The sequence below is a fragment of the Micropterus salmoides genome, unplaced genomic scaffold (assembly GCF_014851395.1).
Source record: "Micropterus salmoides isolate LMB-PRFRI ecotype aquatic unplaced genomic scaffold, ASM1485139v1 Ms_hic_scaffold_11, whole genome shotgun sequence".
In the NCBI taxonomy this organism is placed as follows: Eukaryota; Metazoa; Chordata; class Actinopteri; order Centrarchiformes; family Centrarchidae; genus Micropterus; species Micropterus salmoides.
Genome location: NW_024040152.1, coordinates 31,264,330 through 31,282,325, shown reverse-complemented (window position 1 = coordinate 31,282,325; position 17,996 = coordinate 31,264,330). Strand labels below are relative to the sequence as shown.

Genomic DNA, 17,996 nt, shown 5'->3' with positions numbered 1-17,996 from the left:
GTTCCAAATCTTATTTAGGGGTTGTACCAGAACAGGTTTACATGGTTTAATTTTCAAAAAACACCACATTTTTCTCATACTGCACATTGCTGCAGCTCCTCTTTTCACCCTGTGTGCTGTACGCTCCGCTCTTGAGCTACAGAGTGATGCATCTTACTTGTACATAATCTTTGTTGGGAGTTGCACATGCTCAGTTCCCAGGTAAGGACTACTAGCAAATCAGAAGCAGAGAAGGGCGGGTCGTAAGAAACAAGGTAGTGTGACCCAAATCAAAGCCGCTTCAGACTGCGACCGTAACCTAGCAGATGGTATAAGTTACTCACAACCACAGAATATCATTGTTCCACATCTTACCATAAACCACTATAAAAATCACCATATTTCAACTAAATTTTACATAAAAATTCCAAAATCCAAACAATTTGTCTTTAATAGCTATAACTTTAGCTGTGTTAGCCAACATTTACAACAACTCCGCACTTGAACAGTCTGTGAAGTTACATTGCCTTGTTTATTTTAAATATAATTCACAACCAATAAAGCATACTTACAGGTTGTGAATTTCCAGGCCCAAACAGAGTCGGAGTTGCATAGTTTTTAGAGGACTAAACGTTGAACTGTTTCCGGTGTTCTGACGATCTATGCTGCCTTGCCGAAAAATGCTACCATAGCGCAAATCGATAGACTCGACTCTACTCAGCCCTGCTTCGTTTTCCATTGCAGACAGTACCCAGAGATAGTACGTAGCTTATCGTCATAGCGACGCCACACACAACTGCCGCGACGTAATGTTCAATGCGACACACACACCAGCGACCCACACAGCTTTCTCTTTTTTAAGTTAAAGCGTTTCAACATTACTCAGAATGTAAAGACAGATAAGCGGTATGAAAACCTTCCAGCTGTGTTTTCCTCTGCCGTTGTTGCTGCAGCGGTCTGTGTGACGGCGGGAGCAGAGGGCTCTGTGAGCGGGCGGCTGGCCGGCCTCACACGCTCCTCCCGCGGGTTGGCGCAGGCTTCCCCCGCAGCCACTTGCAGAGCTCCTCAACTCCGAAAATATTCAAGCACATTTTTGTTTCGCCATCACTTTTTGTAAAACTGTCAATATTCGAAATCTACACAGCTGATTTCTCCCCTCAAAACTTCTCAGAAGTGGATTTAGTGAAATTCCATACAAAAACTGTAAGATATACCCACTGAACCACTAGCTGCTTGGCAAGCTTTATGATGCATTTTCATTGTGACGTCACAAGTAAAGGAAGTGAAGGGCTGGACTACAAAGGAGCCGTTTTCAAGCGGTTCAGAGCAGAGCTTTCTGTGGGAGATGGGAACTCCCTTTGGGCTTTTTCACTTTGCAAATCTGTTACATGCACAAAAAAGATATATAACTCCATAAAGGAGAGGGGAAAAGCCAAAAAGCATAATACCACCTCTTTAAGGCATTCTCTTAACTGATGGTTGGCTATTTGCTGTAATTATTTAAATAGTTTTATCTTGTTCCTTATGTAATGTTTTGGATTGTATTTTCTTCTATTATTTGTTTGTATTGTAAAGCACTTTGTAACTTGTATTTGAAAGTTGTCATATAAATAAAGTTACTGTTATTTAAGACATCAAAAATACAATTGCAAAGGTGAAACATCTGTCCAAAAAAACCCCAACATCATGACTTCTTAAATATAATATTACTTTGCAAACAAATCATTTTCACTCCTCACTCTTGTCTAAAAGCAAATTCTCCACAACAAAGGTTTTCTTCCTAAAACACATCTAAAGTTTTTAGAATCATCCAGCCAGAAAAACTCTTGATGACCCTTAAATCATAATATAATGACCACTAAAACATAAAATGGACTTTGTCTATCTCGTCTCAATCACATAACAGACGAACCCTTTTCTCTTCAGAAAACCTGCCTCTCTACAGCTAATGGCAATATACCTGAACCTCACTGTACGCACAATCTTTGTGAGAAATTCTGCTTCACATTGGTAATTGTTTTTCACAAGACGTGTTAACAGACCGTCTTTCCTTATACATAAGAAACTATTTGTTTTGAGCATCATAAAAATTGCAATTTGTTTTGTAAAATAAAAAAACAAATCAAAAAACATCTTTAATAGATTTCATCTCTCTAGCCCAGGGATGTCCATAACAAATGTCTCCGTTAAAAGTCTGAGTGATCAGGAAATTTCACAAGTCAAAGTTGAATCATCTCACATCTATGTCTGACTCTGTAATGAATTATCCTCTAAATCCACTAAACACTAATATCCTTAAAAGACAAAGGCTCTTGCCACTATAATGGAATATTGATATTAGTGCTTTGTCCTGGTTTGCCACCAGTCAGCCACAACATTAACAACAACTCTTTTACGCTCAACTAGTAAGATTATATCAGCTGAATAAACTAACATGCTCACAATCGAATAATCTACTTTAACACCCACATTACAACATTTAATTTGAAAAGCTAAATAATTAATATCCACAACCTCTCATGTTGCTATGACTGCCTCAACCCTTCCGGGAAGACTTTCTACAGTATTTTGGAACTTGGCTGCAGGAATTTTCTTACACTTTCATCCGATGTTGGGAATGGATGTCCACATATCTTGGCCATACTTTATAGTGTATCTCTGTGGACTCAACAGGTCACTGGAGAAAGAAGAGGTTGATGACTCTTGCTCCGAGCCAGCACTGTAATGTCTTTCACAAAAAGGTAATAAGGATCATCTAGACCAGGTAAAAGATCAGTTTCTGGCCAGTCATCAGGCCAAGTTTCTCTTTCTTTCATGCTTTCCTCAGCCTCAGTGGCGAGCTCAGCCCCCCTCTCCTCCTTCCACAGCCTCTTGTGCTCCTCCTTGAGCTCGTTGTAGGTGCACTGGAACGTGTGGAAGATAGATGTGGAAGGGAAAGACAAAATGAGGATCCCTGATAAGATGCTGATCAGTGCCACAAATTGGCCAGGGATGCTGTGGGGCACCATGTCACCGTACCCCACCGTGGTCACCGAAATGATGGACCACCAGTATGACGCTGGGATGCTGCTGAAGCTGAGCTGGGGGGATTTGGCACTGTTTGGAGCCAGCTCACTCTCAGCGAGATGCACTAGTGGGGAGAATAGAGTCACCGAGATACACACAAAGAGCAGCAGCAAGCTGAAGTCCGTCATACTCCGGTGGATAGTCAGCCCCAAAGTCTGCAGACCCAGAGAGTGCCGGGCCAGCCTCATCACATACAGTATACGCAGGGCCCTCATCATACGCAGGATTAGCCCCAGTTTATCCATTGTGCTCTTTCCTGCACCGGCCACAATGTCCTGCACAGACTCATCTCTGAGCTCCAGAAACAGGGATACATAGTAGGGCAAGATGGCAGCAGCATCAATGATGTTCAGAGGGCAACGGACAAACTCCAGCTTGCTCTGTGCGTGGAAAAATCGCACCAGAAACTCTAGGGAGAACCAAGCAACACAAAAAGACTCCACCATAAACATGTCGCGGCACTTTTGGGAGCATTTACCCTGTGGAGAGAACAAAAGACAAAAGTACTGATTACATTTTACAGACCTACAAATGAGGTGAAGTTTCAGTAAAAACAAATCTTAAATTGCTAAACTACCCTGCTAGTTGTTGTGGATGTTTCAGCTCCTTAACTCTCATTGCAGGTCATATTAGAAAGGAAATCAACTTGTGACCTCGGGGGAATACGTTTCAATTAACAATTTGTAACCTTTGTTTTTTTTGAAGTTATGTCGTCATGTGTGGTGATGAATGTGTGAGCAGAAACTATTTTTAAAAGTCAAAATGTTTGCGCGTTTGACATCTGATATTAGAAAAACAGCTGCCTATACATCAACTTTTTAAATGCAATAAATTCACATTGAAGGAAGCAAGTTATGCTTAATAATACTTTCATGTTGATTCTTTTTAGATGGGTCCTCCAAAGAAATGTTGTCAATAGTTAAACAGTGTCTGTAATATTGGTGCTTTCATCACACACAAACATATCCGAAAACAAATATGATCCATCAGGTTTCTTCACCAGGCAACCATGTTTGTTGCAAGGGCAGATTCTAGCATCTCCTTTAGTGAGACATTACTTCATAAAGCCACCATTCTCAAACTGTTATTCACTCGGGGCTTTACAGTAACTTGAACCACCCTTGCATCATTTTCCTGAGAATGGTGGGCCGGGGAAAAAAAAAAATGGCTTTGATGAGAAGACAGGTCAGCTGCCAATTGTCTCACCTCTCCTCACTCTTTACCTTATTGGACTAGTTACGTTTCACAACGTCTTCTCACGCTATATTCATTACTCCAATAACTCTTGGCAAATTAAAAGGTAGATCAATATTAGATGTGATCATAATGTCAATAAGAGAGGTGATTATTTGTACAAATGGAGGTAAAGTGATCGAACATAAAAAGTAAAAAAGGAAGTTGGTGTCATTTCTTTGTTTTGGAGACTCAGAAATTTTATTTAACAAGACATTAATCATACTAAAAGATAGAACGTTCTTAGAACAGGCAGGGTAGCGTTTCTGTATTTTGCCTTCAATCTACAATATAATATTAAGAAACAATATAAAGCATTGCTTGGATTCATACACACCGTGGCTCCTTCCTCTTGTTCGTCTGACATGGTGCTAATGCACAGGCTGACCACAGTAACCACCACCATGATGACAGACATGAAGGCAAACACTTTCCCCGCTAAACCCGAATGAGGGTTCTCCACTGCTTCTCCCAGCATGTGGAACAGGCTGCCCTCTGCCACAGGAGCTCTCAGTGCCCTCCTTCTCTCCCGCCACTCGTTTTCCTTGCGCTGGTGCTCGGTCACTTGCTCCAGAGAGGACATCATGCGGTGGCGACAGCAGGGCTCCATCTGTCCTACATTAATGCCCCAGTAGAGCAGCTCATTGTGAAGGGCCACGTTGCAGACCTCCTGCTGCAGACGCAACTTCCCCTTCGCCAGGAGGTTGAGGATGGCCCGAAAGGCTAAAGGGTCACGGTCAAAGAAGAATTCATGTCGCATTTCGTCATAGTCATCACAAAACTCTGCTATCTCCCTCAGGGTGGTGCAGAAGCGCAGACGGCTCAGGCGGCTCTGGGGGACATCCTCAAGGGTGCTCCAGGGAAAGGCGTACCGGATGCCCCCGACGTTTACAAGGGCCTGCTCTGTGGGATCGCAGTACCAGCGCAATGCTTCTGACCCACGGAGCAGCTGTGCACGCTGAAAGTACAATCCTTTGACTGTGGTCTCTGAATCTGTGAAGACATGGCTGTAACTGTCTTCACTACTAAAGGACTGATCATCAAATCCAGCACTGATGATGGCCATGGTGGTAGACTGGTATTTGACAGAACTGTACTGTAGTTACAGTATTGTTTCCATTTGGAGATGTGAAGAAAAACCTGAAATTATGGATTATTATATGCACAATGTTCTAGAGGAGTATCTTATGATATATTTCTGCATTACACAATTGTGCATACTAATGCAAATGCACTTTTTAGGACCAATAACTACAGGTGCATCTAAAAAAAATGTGAATATCATAAGTTAATTTTCTTCCATTAAAAATTACCTGAAAATAGCTCTAATCAGCTAATAAACTTAAAAGACCTGTAAAGACATTTTGAGATGCACCTGTGTGACGTTTATCTATAAGAATAGTCACCCAGCTCTGCTGTTTCACCTCAGCTTTATGAAGTGTTTTATAATCTTTTAGCTTAGATTTTCTTGGCCAGCAGGCAATGCAATACAGACAGGCTATGATATACCCACTGTCCACTACTTGTAACACCAAACTGCAGACAGACAAAGTTAGTGACTAGCTAGTGTACATGGTGCAGTTTTTAGCAGCTGAAGAGCCAGATATTTCTCACAAATTGAATTGTGAACATTACATTCATCAGATGCCCATAAACACGACTCCAAATGAATGCTAATGTTGTTCTGTCACTGATAAAAAAAATGTCTAACACTAACCATAACAACTTTCAGATGATGTCAAATGCTATTTCAGATTGTTCCATTTACATTCATTCATTTAGCTGATGCTTTAATCCAAAGTGACTTACAATTGCTCAAAATGAGATATCTATACATCTCATTTTGTCTCAAGCCTTTATATAGCATCATTCATGACAAAATGTTTGCTATACTCGTAAAGGTTCTGTAACTCACCTTAAATTGGTGATTCCAAATCCTCCTGTTGTCTCTGAATTTATTTTTCAGAAATTGTGATGTGCAGTAACAGCAATCAGTTGTGTCATCATACCTACAACACTTGAAGTGAAGTGAAAGACAAACTCTCCTGGATGATTTGTCCATTTATCCTTTCCGCCCTTCCTCTCTTAACTCCAGTGTTTGGGTGACTAATGGATGACCCTGAGGTCATCCTGAACATAATCAGGACACTGTGTCTAGTTCGGTATTCCTGGTAAAACACCATCCATTAACGTTGTCACATTCTAAGCTTTTAGCTTTAATGCATCAAAAACCTGACAGACAATGTCAAAAGACTCCACAGGGGAAGGGATTAATGAGATTAATATCAAGAGGATAAAGAGCCAAAGACAAACACACACATTTAACAGAGTACGTAACAGTAGACAGATTGTGCATCTGGGCATTGCAAAGGAAAAAGTGAAAATGTACTGTATTTAAATTGGGTTGAACTTGTAAGGAAATGAAAATATTTATTCATTTGCTGATTCCTGTGTATTTTAATTGGGTATTATACTGTTGAGACAGTCTCTCTATTTAACCATTTTCACTCTAACTACAGTAGAAGATTGAATGTTGAAAGTATTTTTTTTTTTAAACCAACAGATGCCTGCTGCAGTTCTATGGACCAGGTTCCCAAAAAGCACCTGAGCTCAAAAAAATAAATAAATAAAAAAGAGGTGAAAAACACTGACTCACATCTGTTATGTAACATGTTAAAAACTACTTTTAATTATGTAATAAGTGGAGTAGTTGTCAGAGTGCAGAGCTGTCCTGGACATTTTGTTCTACTAAAACTTGTAAAAGTATATTGCTTTTTCAGGAATGAAAATTGAAAATCGTAAAAATTTAAATGCAATAGATTAACCGGTAGACTTACATGCTAAATATTTCAGTAATACCAAATACCTATAGCCAAAACAGTTATGAACACAGAGGATGTGTCCACATTTTTCAAGTATGTCTTCAGCACTACTCAAATATAAAATCCTAAAATACACCAATCAGCCTTAACATTATCACCACTGACAGGTGTGTGAGTGAATAACTGACTATCTTGTTACCATGGTAGCTGTCAGTGGGTGGCATATATTTGGCAGGTAGTGAACATTGTGTCCTCATAGTTGGTATGTAAGAAGCAGGGGGAAAAAATTGGCAAGCATAAGGATTTGAGCAACATTGTCAAGGGCCAAATTGATGGCTAGACAGACAGGAGCGTCTCCAAAATGGTCTAAAGTGGTTAGTATCTATCAAAGTGGTCCAAGGAAGGAAAAGCGTTGAACCGGCAACAAGGTCATGGCCGGCCAAGGCTAACTGATGTACATGGGGAACAAAGGCTGAACCATGTCTGATCCAACAGATGAGCTACTGGTCACATTGTTCTGTGAAGAGATGTGAAAAAAGGGCCCAATTACATATCTGGGCCAGCCCAACTCTCCCCCTTCTATCCTTAAATCCAATGCCTGTGGCTCTGCCTCAGAGCAGCACCCGGTGGAAGGAGGAGAGGTGGCTGGCCGTGTGAAGAGCAGGCGTGTTACAGGAAGAGAGGAACAGAGTGAGCAGGAGGAGAGTGTAGTGGTAGCAGAGGAACAGAGGTGTGGACCAAAGTTGCAGACACTGACGAGGAGGTTGCAGTTCAAATAAAACAGGATTACTACTTCTCTCAAGGCAAGAGTCTAAACAAAAGGGTAATTCCAACAAGGGCTGAGTACAAGGTCCAGACACGAGTTAAATCCTACAAAAGGCAAGGGAATCCAACGCAAGGGAATAATCCAAAAATCCATGGAAGTACACAGCAGAACACTTCACATACGACACCACGAGGACTAAACAGAACTGAGGGCAATATATACACACAAGCAGGCAGGCCAATTAACACAGGTGAGACACATAAGCAATCAAGCAGACAGGAAACAAATCTAGACAAAAACACATGAAACGGATCATTACAAAATAAAACTGGACGTTAAGCTAGTGATTATACACGAGGACATGTGAAACCAAATACAACAGAGAATAAGTAGGCAATGATCAACTAACCAAACATAAACAAGAACACAGAGGCAAAGAGTAAAACAGGAACGGACATTATCAAAATAACAGAAAATACCACACAAAAACCCAAGAGCATGACAGCGTGCAAGCAAACAGGGACACTCAGGCGAAGGGATCATCATCCCCAAGATGACAATGATAAATGATAATTAATTTAAATTAATGTCAATGATAATAACATAATCATAACCCTATCAAAAACTGAGACCAGTCGGCTACAGCTTGTGCTCACTCAATGTCAAATAGAGTAGCAACATTAGCTTCACCTAGGTCCATATCAGATCATAACATAAAATGATTAGGCTAATGGTTTCTTTGATAAAGGCTGTCTGATAATGGGTTACATCTGTTGCTCTACTGTGCTAAATGTATGACTCCAGCCTAGTGGGCGGGAACTTGTTTTCATTTTCAACAACAGGCAACACAGTTGTCCTATGTTTGGGATAACATAGGGATTACATGTAGCCTACTCCATACTTTTCTCCACTAGCATGCAGGCACGTTCACGTGGTAGGCACATGAGCAGCATGCACACATGCAGAGGTCACCTGTAGTTGAAACTCCCCAAACAAACAAGCACACCCTTGATTTCATTGCCCTATCACGTGTACAGGTCTATTACTCCTCTCAAAACACGAATATAAAACCAAAAGGTGATCTGTTACCATTATCACATTATGCAATTCATAGTTTTCAGTCACGTGACATGCGCGGTGACCTGGAGGGCAAAACAACAAACCAACATAGCGGCTCACACCGCGACTCTCCTAGAGACGCCGCAAAAGCAGTCAAATTTTTGAGCTAGATGTTATTCCCCTCCCTGCGTTACCTATGACCTGCTTACGTAGACTCAAAAGAAGCACCAAATGCAAAATAGGTTAAACAAACATCTTTAGCTCAGCATTGGCCATCTAACATTAGCTTCCTTCTTGCTTTAGCTACAACCTACAAGAGGTTAACTCTGACTGTCGCTCGTTTTTATTGAAAAGATGAATGAGCATTTGTTTACTTGCTATTTTACGTCCCGCAGGCTGTTTATCATGTTAATTGTTAACGTTGGCTTCAAACAGGTTACAGGTTTATTGTTGATCATGTAACACTACAGTTTTATTTAGTTAACGTTACACTGGGTTTGAGAGTCTGGGGTGGGTGTTGACTTATAGTAGTTAATTAATTGCATTGCACATGGTTGTGCTCTGGAAGTGAAAATCAGGTTACAGTTACAGAATTCCTTATAGCTATGCAGTGTTAAGCAGCCTGGATTGAACGCAGCAGGTTATACAACATTCATTATAATCATCAGAGACTTGAGACTTGACTTGGACTCTAGTTCTAATTCAAAGACTTGTGAGCATCAACAAAGAGACACAAAATGTCCACAAACAAACTCAAAAAGATGCAAAACCAACTAAAATAGCCTTTAAATCATGGCCAGGTCCTCTGGGCATACATTTTGCTTATTTATCTTGACTAACAACCAAAGAATTTTTCAAAACAAAATATATTTTAGTAAAAGAACATTAATGCAGTGTCATAGAGTCAGAAACATAAACAAAACAAAGGTTAAATTCTATCTCACATCTTTGCTTGAGTGAATCAACCTGCATGGTCTTATCTCTTATCTTATCTCTAAAGAAAGAGAGTTAATCCTCATAGCTGTGCTTTATGGTATCGGTGTTCCACGTTGCATAGGCCCTGGGTCAGGGTTAAATACTGTATATGGACTTTACCATTCTTTAATTATCTTCCTAGTTCGGCTGTCTGATAAGGTGAGAGATTAAGAAAAACACACTGGTAGAGCAAAACCTGCCGTTGTCACAGTTTGCTCATCAGTCCCTCTCTTCAGCCACATTCTGTCCTGGTCTCTAATCTAGCCTTGCTCACTTTTCCCAGGCCTTGGACTTTTCCCATCACCTGACTGCCCCACCCATCAACACACCTGTTCCTACTTCTCTCATTAGTCTCAACAGTCCTGCAGGCTGCGGTCGAACAGTCTTTTTTAATTATGAAGGTTCCTAATTGAGTGAAATGACCTGGGCCCCATCCCAATATCCACACCCTCATGGATTTTGAGGTGCGTTCCTCGTACGTCTGCCAGGTCTTAGGACTGTCCCACTGTCAAATCATTAAGTGCAAGAGGGCTCTCACGCAGACTTTTGGAGCCATTTATATACACTTTCCATAAGTTTGCACCTCTGCAGACTTTGCCTCAGGGAATAACTTACAGTTCAAAGTGTGGTGAAGCAAGAGCGTGGAATAGGTAAGTTTCTTAGTAGTAAGTTTCTTGGCTGTGAAGTCCCAAATCCATAATGGTACATAACGTGTTTTGGCGTTGTAAAGGTAACGTGATATCGCAAAGTGCTGTTTCAAATTTGACCATTTCAGGCACTTGCAGTCATTTAAGTCTGTGAGGGTTTAAGCTTTAGGGTGGCGTTTGGGATTGGGCCCTGGAAGTATCTAAGTGGCAGCCACGATAAGAGCTGGTCAAATTCTCTAAATTCTATAGAAAGTGGCTTCAGGGCTTTCTTTCTTATGTCCTCTAACACCGGACCTTATGAAAGGAAAGAAGATAATGCTGTCCCACAATTCCTTGTGTCAGCTATGCACCGCTGTAGTTTCAGCATGGCAGACACACGTAAATGTATATTCAAATATATCCAAACAGGAGAATTTTTTGAAGATCCAGCATATTGCATTTCCGGTTAAAAATATCATCATCATAACAAAATATATCAATGAATGTCATTTTGCTAAGTCCCCCCCCAGTGTGGAACACACTGAAAAAAAAATTCTCGTATCCATTCTCCTTCACATCTTACCTTAACCACATGACGTTTTCCATCAAGATTTATTGACTATTCAACCGAAGTCTGGCCAACTCCATCCACTACTCACTGCAACTTATTCTCAGCCACTCACCATACATAGGTCAACTTCTATTGATCTCTGCCAGATGTTTTGTTGCTCTGTGCTCCATGTCTTGGTTCCCTGTTTCTGCCTACCTGCATGTTTGACCTTTTGCCTGTATAGTGGACTTTGGATTTGTGGAAATGTCTGTTATGGAGTGCTGTCTCTGGTTTTGACCCTTGCCTGCCTCACTATCCTGTAGGACTGTGTTCCTCATTGTGTGTTAATAAATTACAGAACTGCATCAGCTCTTCCTAAGGCATCTGCATTTGAGACCTAAAGGAGGTATTCCTGTTTTAATGATAGAGCTGGAAATAATATATATACTATAACTGATTGAAGCCATGCGAGTTAGTTCAGGCAGACAACTTCTTCTACGCTGTGCCTCAACCCTCACAGGTAACATCCTGCGCTCTGGATGGCAATATCAGTCCTGAAATTCCCTGCCCCCCCTGCTGTGACACCTGCACAGTGAAAGTGGGTTTGTAATTGAGTGTGTTTTTGTTTTATTTGGTCTTTGGGTGAATGTGGTGTGCTCAGTGGATTTAAGTTCTTCGTCTGTCTGTGTTCTCTCTCTTCTCTAGTGGAGCCAGTGGGTGTTAACCAGCACTCCAGTTTTGGTGCCAGTCCTCACCTGCTGGTAGTTACCAATCACACACCTGACCTGAATACTCCATGCTGACTATCAGAGGAGAGACCAGATTTCTAATCGCGTTGGATTGTTAAGTACCTGTTGTAATCAACTGGTCTGTTTGAGACCTACTTTGGCTCCTTGTAGAAACCTCAATAAAGTAATGTAATAATGTCACATATACTGTATATCAAGGTAGACCATAGCACAATAACTCCTGACCCCGTATTAAGCTTAGCTGTAAACACATCGCAGGACTAGCTGCTATTTCCGAGCTATAAATATAATTCTGACGTACGATCTAAATTTGACTATTTATTAATTCATTCAAGAATATTCATTTGGATCCTGGTCCCTAGAGTGGAAATGCAGTGAGTTTCCACACTCAAATTATCTAAAGAAATGTCCATAATGCAATGAATTACAAATTTCACAAATATATGAACCTGGGGTTAGTTTACCCACACTATTTAAAGAAGAAAATCACGTAGCTGTGGTTACAGCCTTAACCTGCAGGGGGGAATCAGCTGACAACCTGTGTCAGGCTTTAATCATATTCAAACAGCAAAACAGAACAGTTATGGTTATGTTATATTGGCTGCATTCAGTCCAATACTTAGTGGAGTGCCATGCATATAAATAAATAGACCTAATAGACAGACATGGCTGGCAGATCCACTTGGAAGGCCTAGACCTACTTTCTCTTTTATAGTATAGAGGTTCATGCAAATATTTATATATATATATGTATGTATGTATGTATGTGTGTGTGTGTGTGTGTGTATATATGTATATATGTATATATGTATATATGTGTATAATTTGAAGCATATAAGCCTATACTGATGAAAGAATTGTTGTGTTTACTGTGCGATGGGACAGTGGATAATACACTTTGGTGTGGGAGACCTGGGTTCAAATCTGTGACTTCCACCAATCTGTCCCTGAGCAAGACACTCAAACCCCTAGTTGCTCCAGAGGTGTGCGACATCTGACTTATACGGCCATTGTAAGTAGCTTTAGATAAAAGTGTCAGCTAAATGAATAATCATTAAATTATGAATTACTGTATATCTCTGCTATACCCCTCCCTTCTGAAGGATTGTTCCAAAAATGGATTTGTGGAGATCGTTGTCCCTCCCTAGTCTATCAGAGGAAAAATGGAGGTGTAGGCCATGTGGAGGCTACATAACTATAAAAATGATTCCATATTACATTTATCTGACGCTTTTATCCAAAGCGACTTACAATTGCTATACATGTCAGAGGTTGCACACCTCTGGAGCAACTATGGGTTAAGTGTTTTGCTCAGGGACACAATGGTGGATGTGTCACAGTGGGAATTGAACCCAGGTCCCCCACACCAAAGGCAATCATCTTATCTATGCGCAACCACCACCCCGTGTTGTTAATAACCTTTTCTCATATATAATATACCATCAGGGACTCTGCCTACCTGCTGCTGCCTCAGCTGTTAAAGCCTCATTGTGATGATGGGCACCTGACAGCCAGGCAACCAGACTTCAATAGGAAGTTGAATGCTGAGGTTATCCAAACTAGCCTAGCTAAATCTAGGTAGTTGATGAGCCGGATTCTGGGCTGTGTTAAAGATATGGCGCCAATGAGATATGGCTATTTGATGTCAGTCTAGTAATCACTTACCTGACAACCCTACTTGGCACACGTGAGCATCTCTCCTTCTCCTGCACTGCCAGGAAGTCTGCAAGCAGTGGACCGACATCTGAGAAGTTTGAAATTAACTTCAGAAGAAATCTGACTATGCGTCGCTTGTCAGACACTGTAAATATAACATTGACATAATCCAGGCCGACATCAGCAAGATGTGTGTGTGTGCTATCTGGGTCTGGCTCTTCAGTCACTCATTGAGAGACTGTTGTTCAACCCTTGTGGTTGCTACACTTTAGACCAAAAAAACTCTAGAAATACAGCGAATTTCTGTTTCCTCGTGTATCTAGCTTTGTTTAGTCTTTGTTTTCCCTAATGTGTTTCACTTGTTGATTCACCCTCCTTGCTTGTGTGTGTCTGTATTAATTGTCCTGATTTCCGGTCAGCCTCTGTCGGGTCCTTCATCCATCGTGTCGTGTGGTTTCCTGTCCCATTCATCTGTCTGCAACTCTGTCAGTTTGTTCCCAGTCTTTATATTCATGGATTCTTCCCTGCCTGGATTATTTTTGTTTCGTGTTTTAGATTGGGACTTTATGATTGCCTTTTGGATTTTACATTCGTGTTTGCATAACCTGTTTTTAGTTGGATTATAACGTTAGAATTTCTGGCAAAGCCCTTCACTGCCTGAGCAAACAACACCAAGCCTGACAGCACGATCCAACCATTATGGACCCAGCAGACATGATGTCTGATGAACTTTAAGAACTATGGATGGACTTGTTGGAGCTAAAGAATAAGTGGCATAAGGCTAGTCATGACAGCCATAGGGAGACTAGTTTCTTCGAAGCCTCGGTTGAGAGAATCTATCCCGGAATGGTCAGCTTTCTTCACACCTCAGCTCCTCTATCTACTTCTTGTTCATCAGCATCCAAGCCTGTTAGCCACTTGCCCGCTAATGGTCAGCCAGCTAGCATCTGCTAGCCTGATCCCTGGCCCACTAGCCATGTAGCATCAACCCGCCTGGTCCCCTGTCTGCTATCTGCCAGCCTGATTGTTGGTCAGCCACCCCAGCATCCAGCATTCCAGCGAGGGCACTCGCCTGGTCATTTTCAGTGAGTTGCGTGGAAGCCATAAGAGCAGACGTAGTCATCCTGGCTCCCGACGCCAGTGGCAGCCTCAACCTCTACTCACACCAGAGCCTCCACTGCCATGCTCCTCGTACTCGCTGCTGCCAAACTTTTCCGAGTCTTCACTGCTCAGCTCTTCATCTTTGCTGCTGCCCAACTTCACTGAGACTTCGCTGGCCTTCTCTATGTCCTCATCGCTGCCAAGTTCCTCGTCCTCATCGTTGCCCAGCTTCTCTCCCTCACCTCCTTCCAGTGCTGAGGTCTTGCTGCCTGGCATCACAGAGACGGAGCGATGCAGCGTCACAGAGACAGAGCTGTCCGGCGTCGCGGAGACAGAGTAACCCAGCAATGAGAAGCCCCAGAGATTAAGCAGGTCAGTGCTTCTGAAACACTGCTGGCCAGCTATGCTGCAATTCAGCTGCCCAGTATCACAGAGACCCTTTTACCCAATCTTACTAAGATTCAGATATCTAGCTCCTCAGAGAATTTGTTGCCTGATTCTTCAGAGACTAAGCTAGCCAGCTTTCCAAAGACTATGTTCACTATGTAGACTAAAAATCCACTGTCTAGCTCTTCAGAGATTTGTTGCCTTGTTTTTCAGATTGACCTAGCCACCCTCCCCAAGACTTTGTTCCCTATCTTCACTGAGTTTCAGCTGTATAGTCCCTCTGAGATTTTGTTGCCCATTTTGCCTGTGATGGGGGATAAATCAGCAGTCAATTGGCGGTCGCCAGTCGTTATGTGTGAACTGCACAACGTCGCATTAAAACGGCTCCCCAACACATGTCTGACACATCGCCAACGTCTGCCAGATATCTAGCATGCCAAATATCTGAAAGAGCCTCCAGCTCTCTCTGTAGCTCAGACACCCCCTGCTACCTGCATGTGCTACTCCATTCTTTCACCCATATTTTTTGTCTTTATAATTGCTATCTTTATAATAACAAACAACAGCTGTTTCATGTGTAGGTTCGCGTCATTTCCCGTTTCGCATTTCACATGTGTTTTCTTGACAAAACGTGGTTTGGAGACCTGCGTCGGTTGACAGTCCTTGTCAACTTGTGTAGTGTGTGACCCCCTGTCACAGATCAGTCACGTAGTGTGAATGCTACAATGACTTCGACTCCCGTCACAAGACGGCAAGTTGTGCGGTGTGAACTGCACGGCTATCGGCTGACGCTGAAAGTTGTGTAGCCTGCACGAGGCATAAGCTAACCTGTGTTCCAGAGACATTGCTATCCAGCTCACCAAAGATTCAGCTGGTTTGCATCCCACAGACTCTCAGGGAATCAGCTGTTAAGTGTTTTAGAGACTCAGCTGATCAGAACCTCTGTGACCTAGCTATCTAGCTTATCAGAGATTCAGCTGATTAGCACCCCTAACCACAAATGGCGTGTGCGCCGCATTACAACTGCACCACGGCTGCCGGAGCAAATTGACCATTGTAGTCAATGCTTGTGCTTACACTTGAAACGTCGCAGCACATCCCAGACGCGGCTCTCCGCTTCGCTGCACAGAGAATAGGCAGCCAGTCTATTTTTGACGAAAGACGCATCAAGCAGCACAGGGCAGATCGTGCCTGGCAGGAAGTCAGACACAGAACAGCATAGAGAATCCGGTCGATTTTCAAAATAAAACACCCTGTCTCTACCTCAATATTACATCATAGCCGGTAGCACCAGGCCAGTAGATTTCCAGGTCAGAGGACATTTGACACCATGGACAACGAGAGATTCATCTTAAGATTTTGTATGACACCACAGATCCTTTACATAAGGACAACACCAAAAAGGACAAGGCCTGGAGTTTAATATTATAACTTTCTAATTAGCAAAGCTATAAGGTGATAAGCTATAAGCTATAAGAAAAATAAGACTAATAAGAATAATAACTTGCTTTGTTATTATATGGTTACACCAAGTTATTTGGGTCCAAATTTGCTTTTTTCATGGTATCACACCATCCTGTCCTGGCACGACACACTACCTTCAGGGGAGTTGAAGAATGTGCAGAAAATCTCCCTGATATTACAAGCCTCTCTTGATGCCCGGTTTCCACCCATGTTTCCTCACTGTTGCCATGTGTCTCCCTAGCTGCTCTTCCTCATCCTGCAACCTGTGGTTTTTGCTAGGAGCAAGCAGGAAGTTGTGAAGGATTCATGCAGCCACCACAAGTGTGTAGACATTTTGAGGGAGCAGGTTGATTCTACGATGCAATAATACACTCCACCTGGAAGCCAGAATACAAAAGGCAATTTCCACCACCACTATAACTCTTGATAGTCTGTAGTTGAAAATAGTCAGTGAGGTTCTATCTCTGTTAAAAAGTTTATTAAGCCTGTGGTCAGTGATTTAATGTTAAACTTACCTCAGTCCAACAGCTCGTCTCTTCTTGGGTTCTATGGCAGCTCTGTTTCTGGCTGCTCAATTTGTTGATTGTCTGGTCAGTTCAGGGCCAATGACTGATAGAAGTTCATCCATCTGTGGTGCCGGGGCGTCCAACCTCAGCTCAGCCACACGATGATAAAAATCCCCTTGTTGTTGGGGCTGTCAACACCTTTAAAACAAACGCTGGAAGCTAGCTACGTTCTTCCGGTCTGTACGAGATTCATCTGGAAGTGTCTCATAGAGACTCACCCGTTGTGTCTCTGAGTGGAGAACTGTCTGCATAGCTTATTAGTCTTGTGTAATGTGTGTAAAGAATGAAAATAAATACATCTGTGCATTCATCTGTACCCCATTAAATATTCAAGCCATTTAGCCATGTTTGATCGACCTCCATATACAGTATATGTGACATTATTACATTACTTTATTATTTAAGATAGGTAATCATGTTTTATACTCCAGCCTGTTCCTTTGTTGCAGTGCAAGATTAACTGTAAGTAGTTTTATTCATTTCACTTTATCAGCCCCAGAGCCACTGCGCTTTATTCTGGATTTGTTGTACCTAAATAAAAGGTTTGTCACAGGTGATCAGATGATTGTGAGAGTCATTCTTTTTTGTCATTATTGCTAAAGTAGTTGCCCTTACACCCAAAGGTGTTTGAGGGTGAACTGAAAAATGGTAACCCATCTGTTGATGATCACTGTGGACTGTTCATTCATTGTAGACATTAACAATGAACTTCAGGATGTAAACTGCTAGCTCTGGCCCTGTCTTGTAGACGGGCCATGTTTCCTAATATCTTTATTATTTCAGCTGATATTACTTACATGGTGCATATTCCTAAATAGATTTGTATTTAATCAAATTACCAAAAATTACCGTACATGTCCACGGTTAGAGCAGCCATACAGTCATACAGCCCACATGAGCAGCACTTCATGTAGCGAATCGCCATCTCGCCTGTTTTACAAGGAAGGCAGCGTGGCCCTAGCATAACATGTTGCGGCTGCTACACAATCTACTCTAA

The 17,996-nt window shown here is 42.0% G+C and overlaps 1 protein-coding gene and 1 long non-coding RNA gene across 4 annotated transcripts; one reads left to right on the top strand and one right to left on the bottom strand.

Annotated features, from left to right (window-relative positions):
* Positions 1-2,091: 2,091 nt before the first annotated feature.
* Positions 2,092-11,415, bottom strand: LOC119898110 (potassium voltage-gated channel subfamily G member 2-like). Of its 2 annotated transcripts, XM_038712272.1 has the most exons (3): positions 6,194-11,415; positions 4,616-5,418; positions 2,092-3,524 (listed from the first exon to the last, which is right to left on the bottom strand). In XM_038712272.1, exons 2-3 carry the CDS (start codon positions 5,342-5,344, stop codon positions 2,646-2,648), a joined length of 1,608 nt encoding a protein of 535 aa, XP_038568200.1. In that variant the 5' UTR covers positions 5,345-5,418; positions 6,194-11,415; the 3' UTR covers positions 2,092-2,645. The 2 variants fall into 2 exon arrangements, with proteins under 2 accessions (XP_038568200.1, XP_038568199.1); XM_038712271.1 differs by having other exon boundaries at positions 4,616-11,415.
* Positions 10,489-12,005, top strand: LOC119898111. Of its 2 annotated transcripts, XR_005443487.1 has the most exons (4): positions 10,489-10,550; positions 11,435-11,482; positions 11,597-11,674; positions 11,782-12,005. It is a non-coding gene; the product is annotated as an uncharacterized LOC119898111 (long non-coding RNA). The 2 variants fall into 2 exon arrangements; XR_005443486.1 differs by having other exon boundaries at positions 11,597-12,005.
* Positions 12,006-17,996: the final 5,991 nt, after the last annotated feature.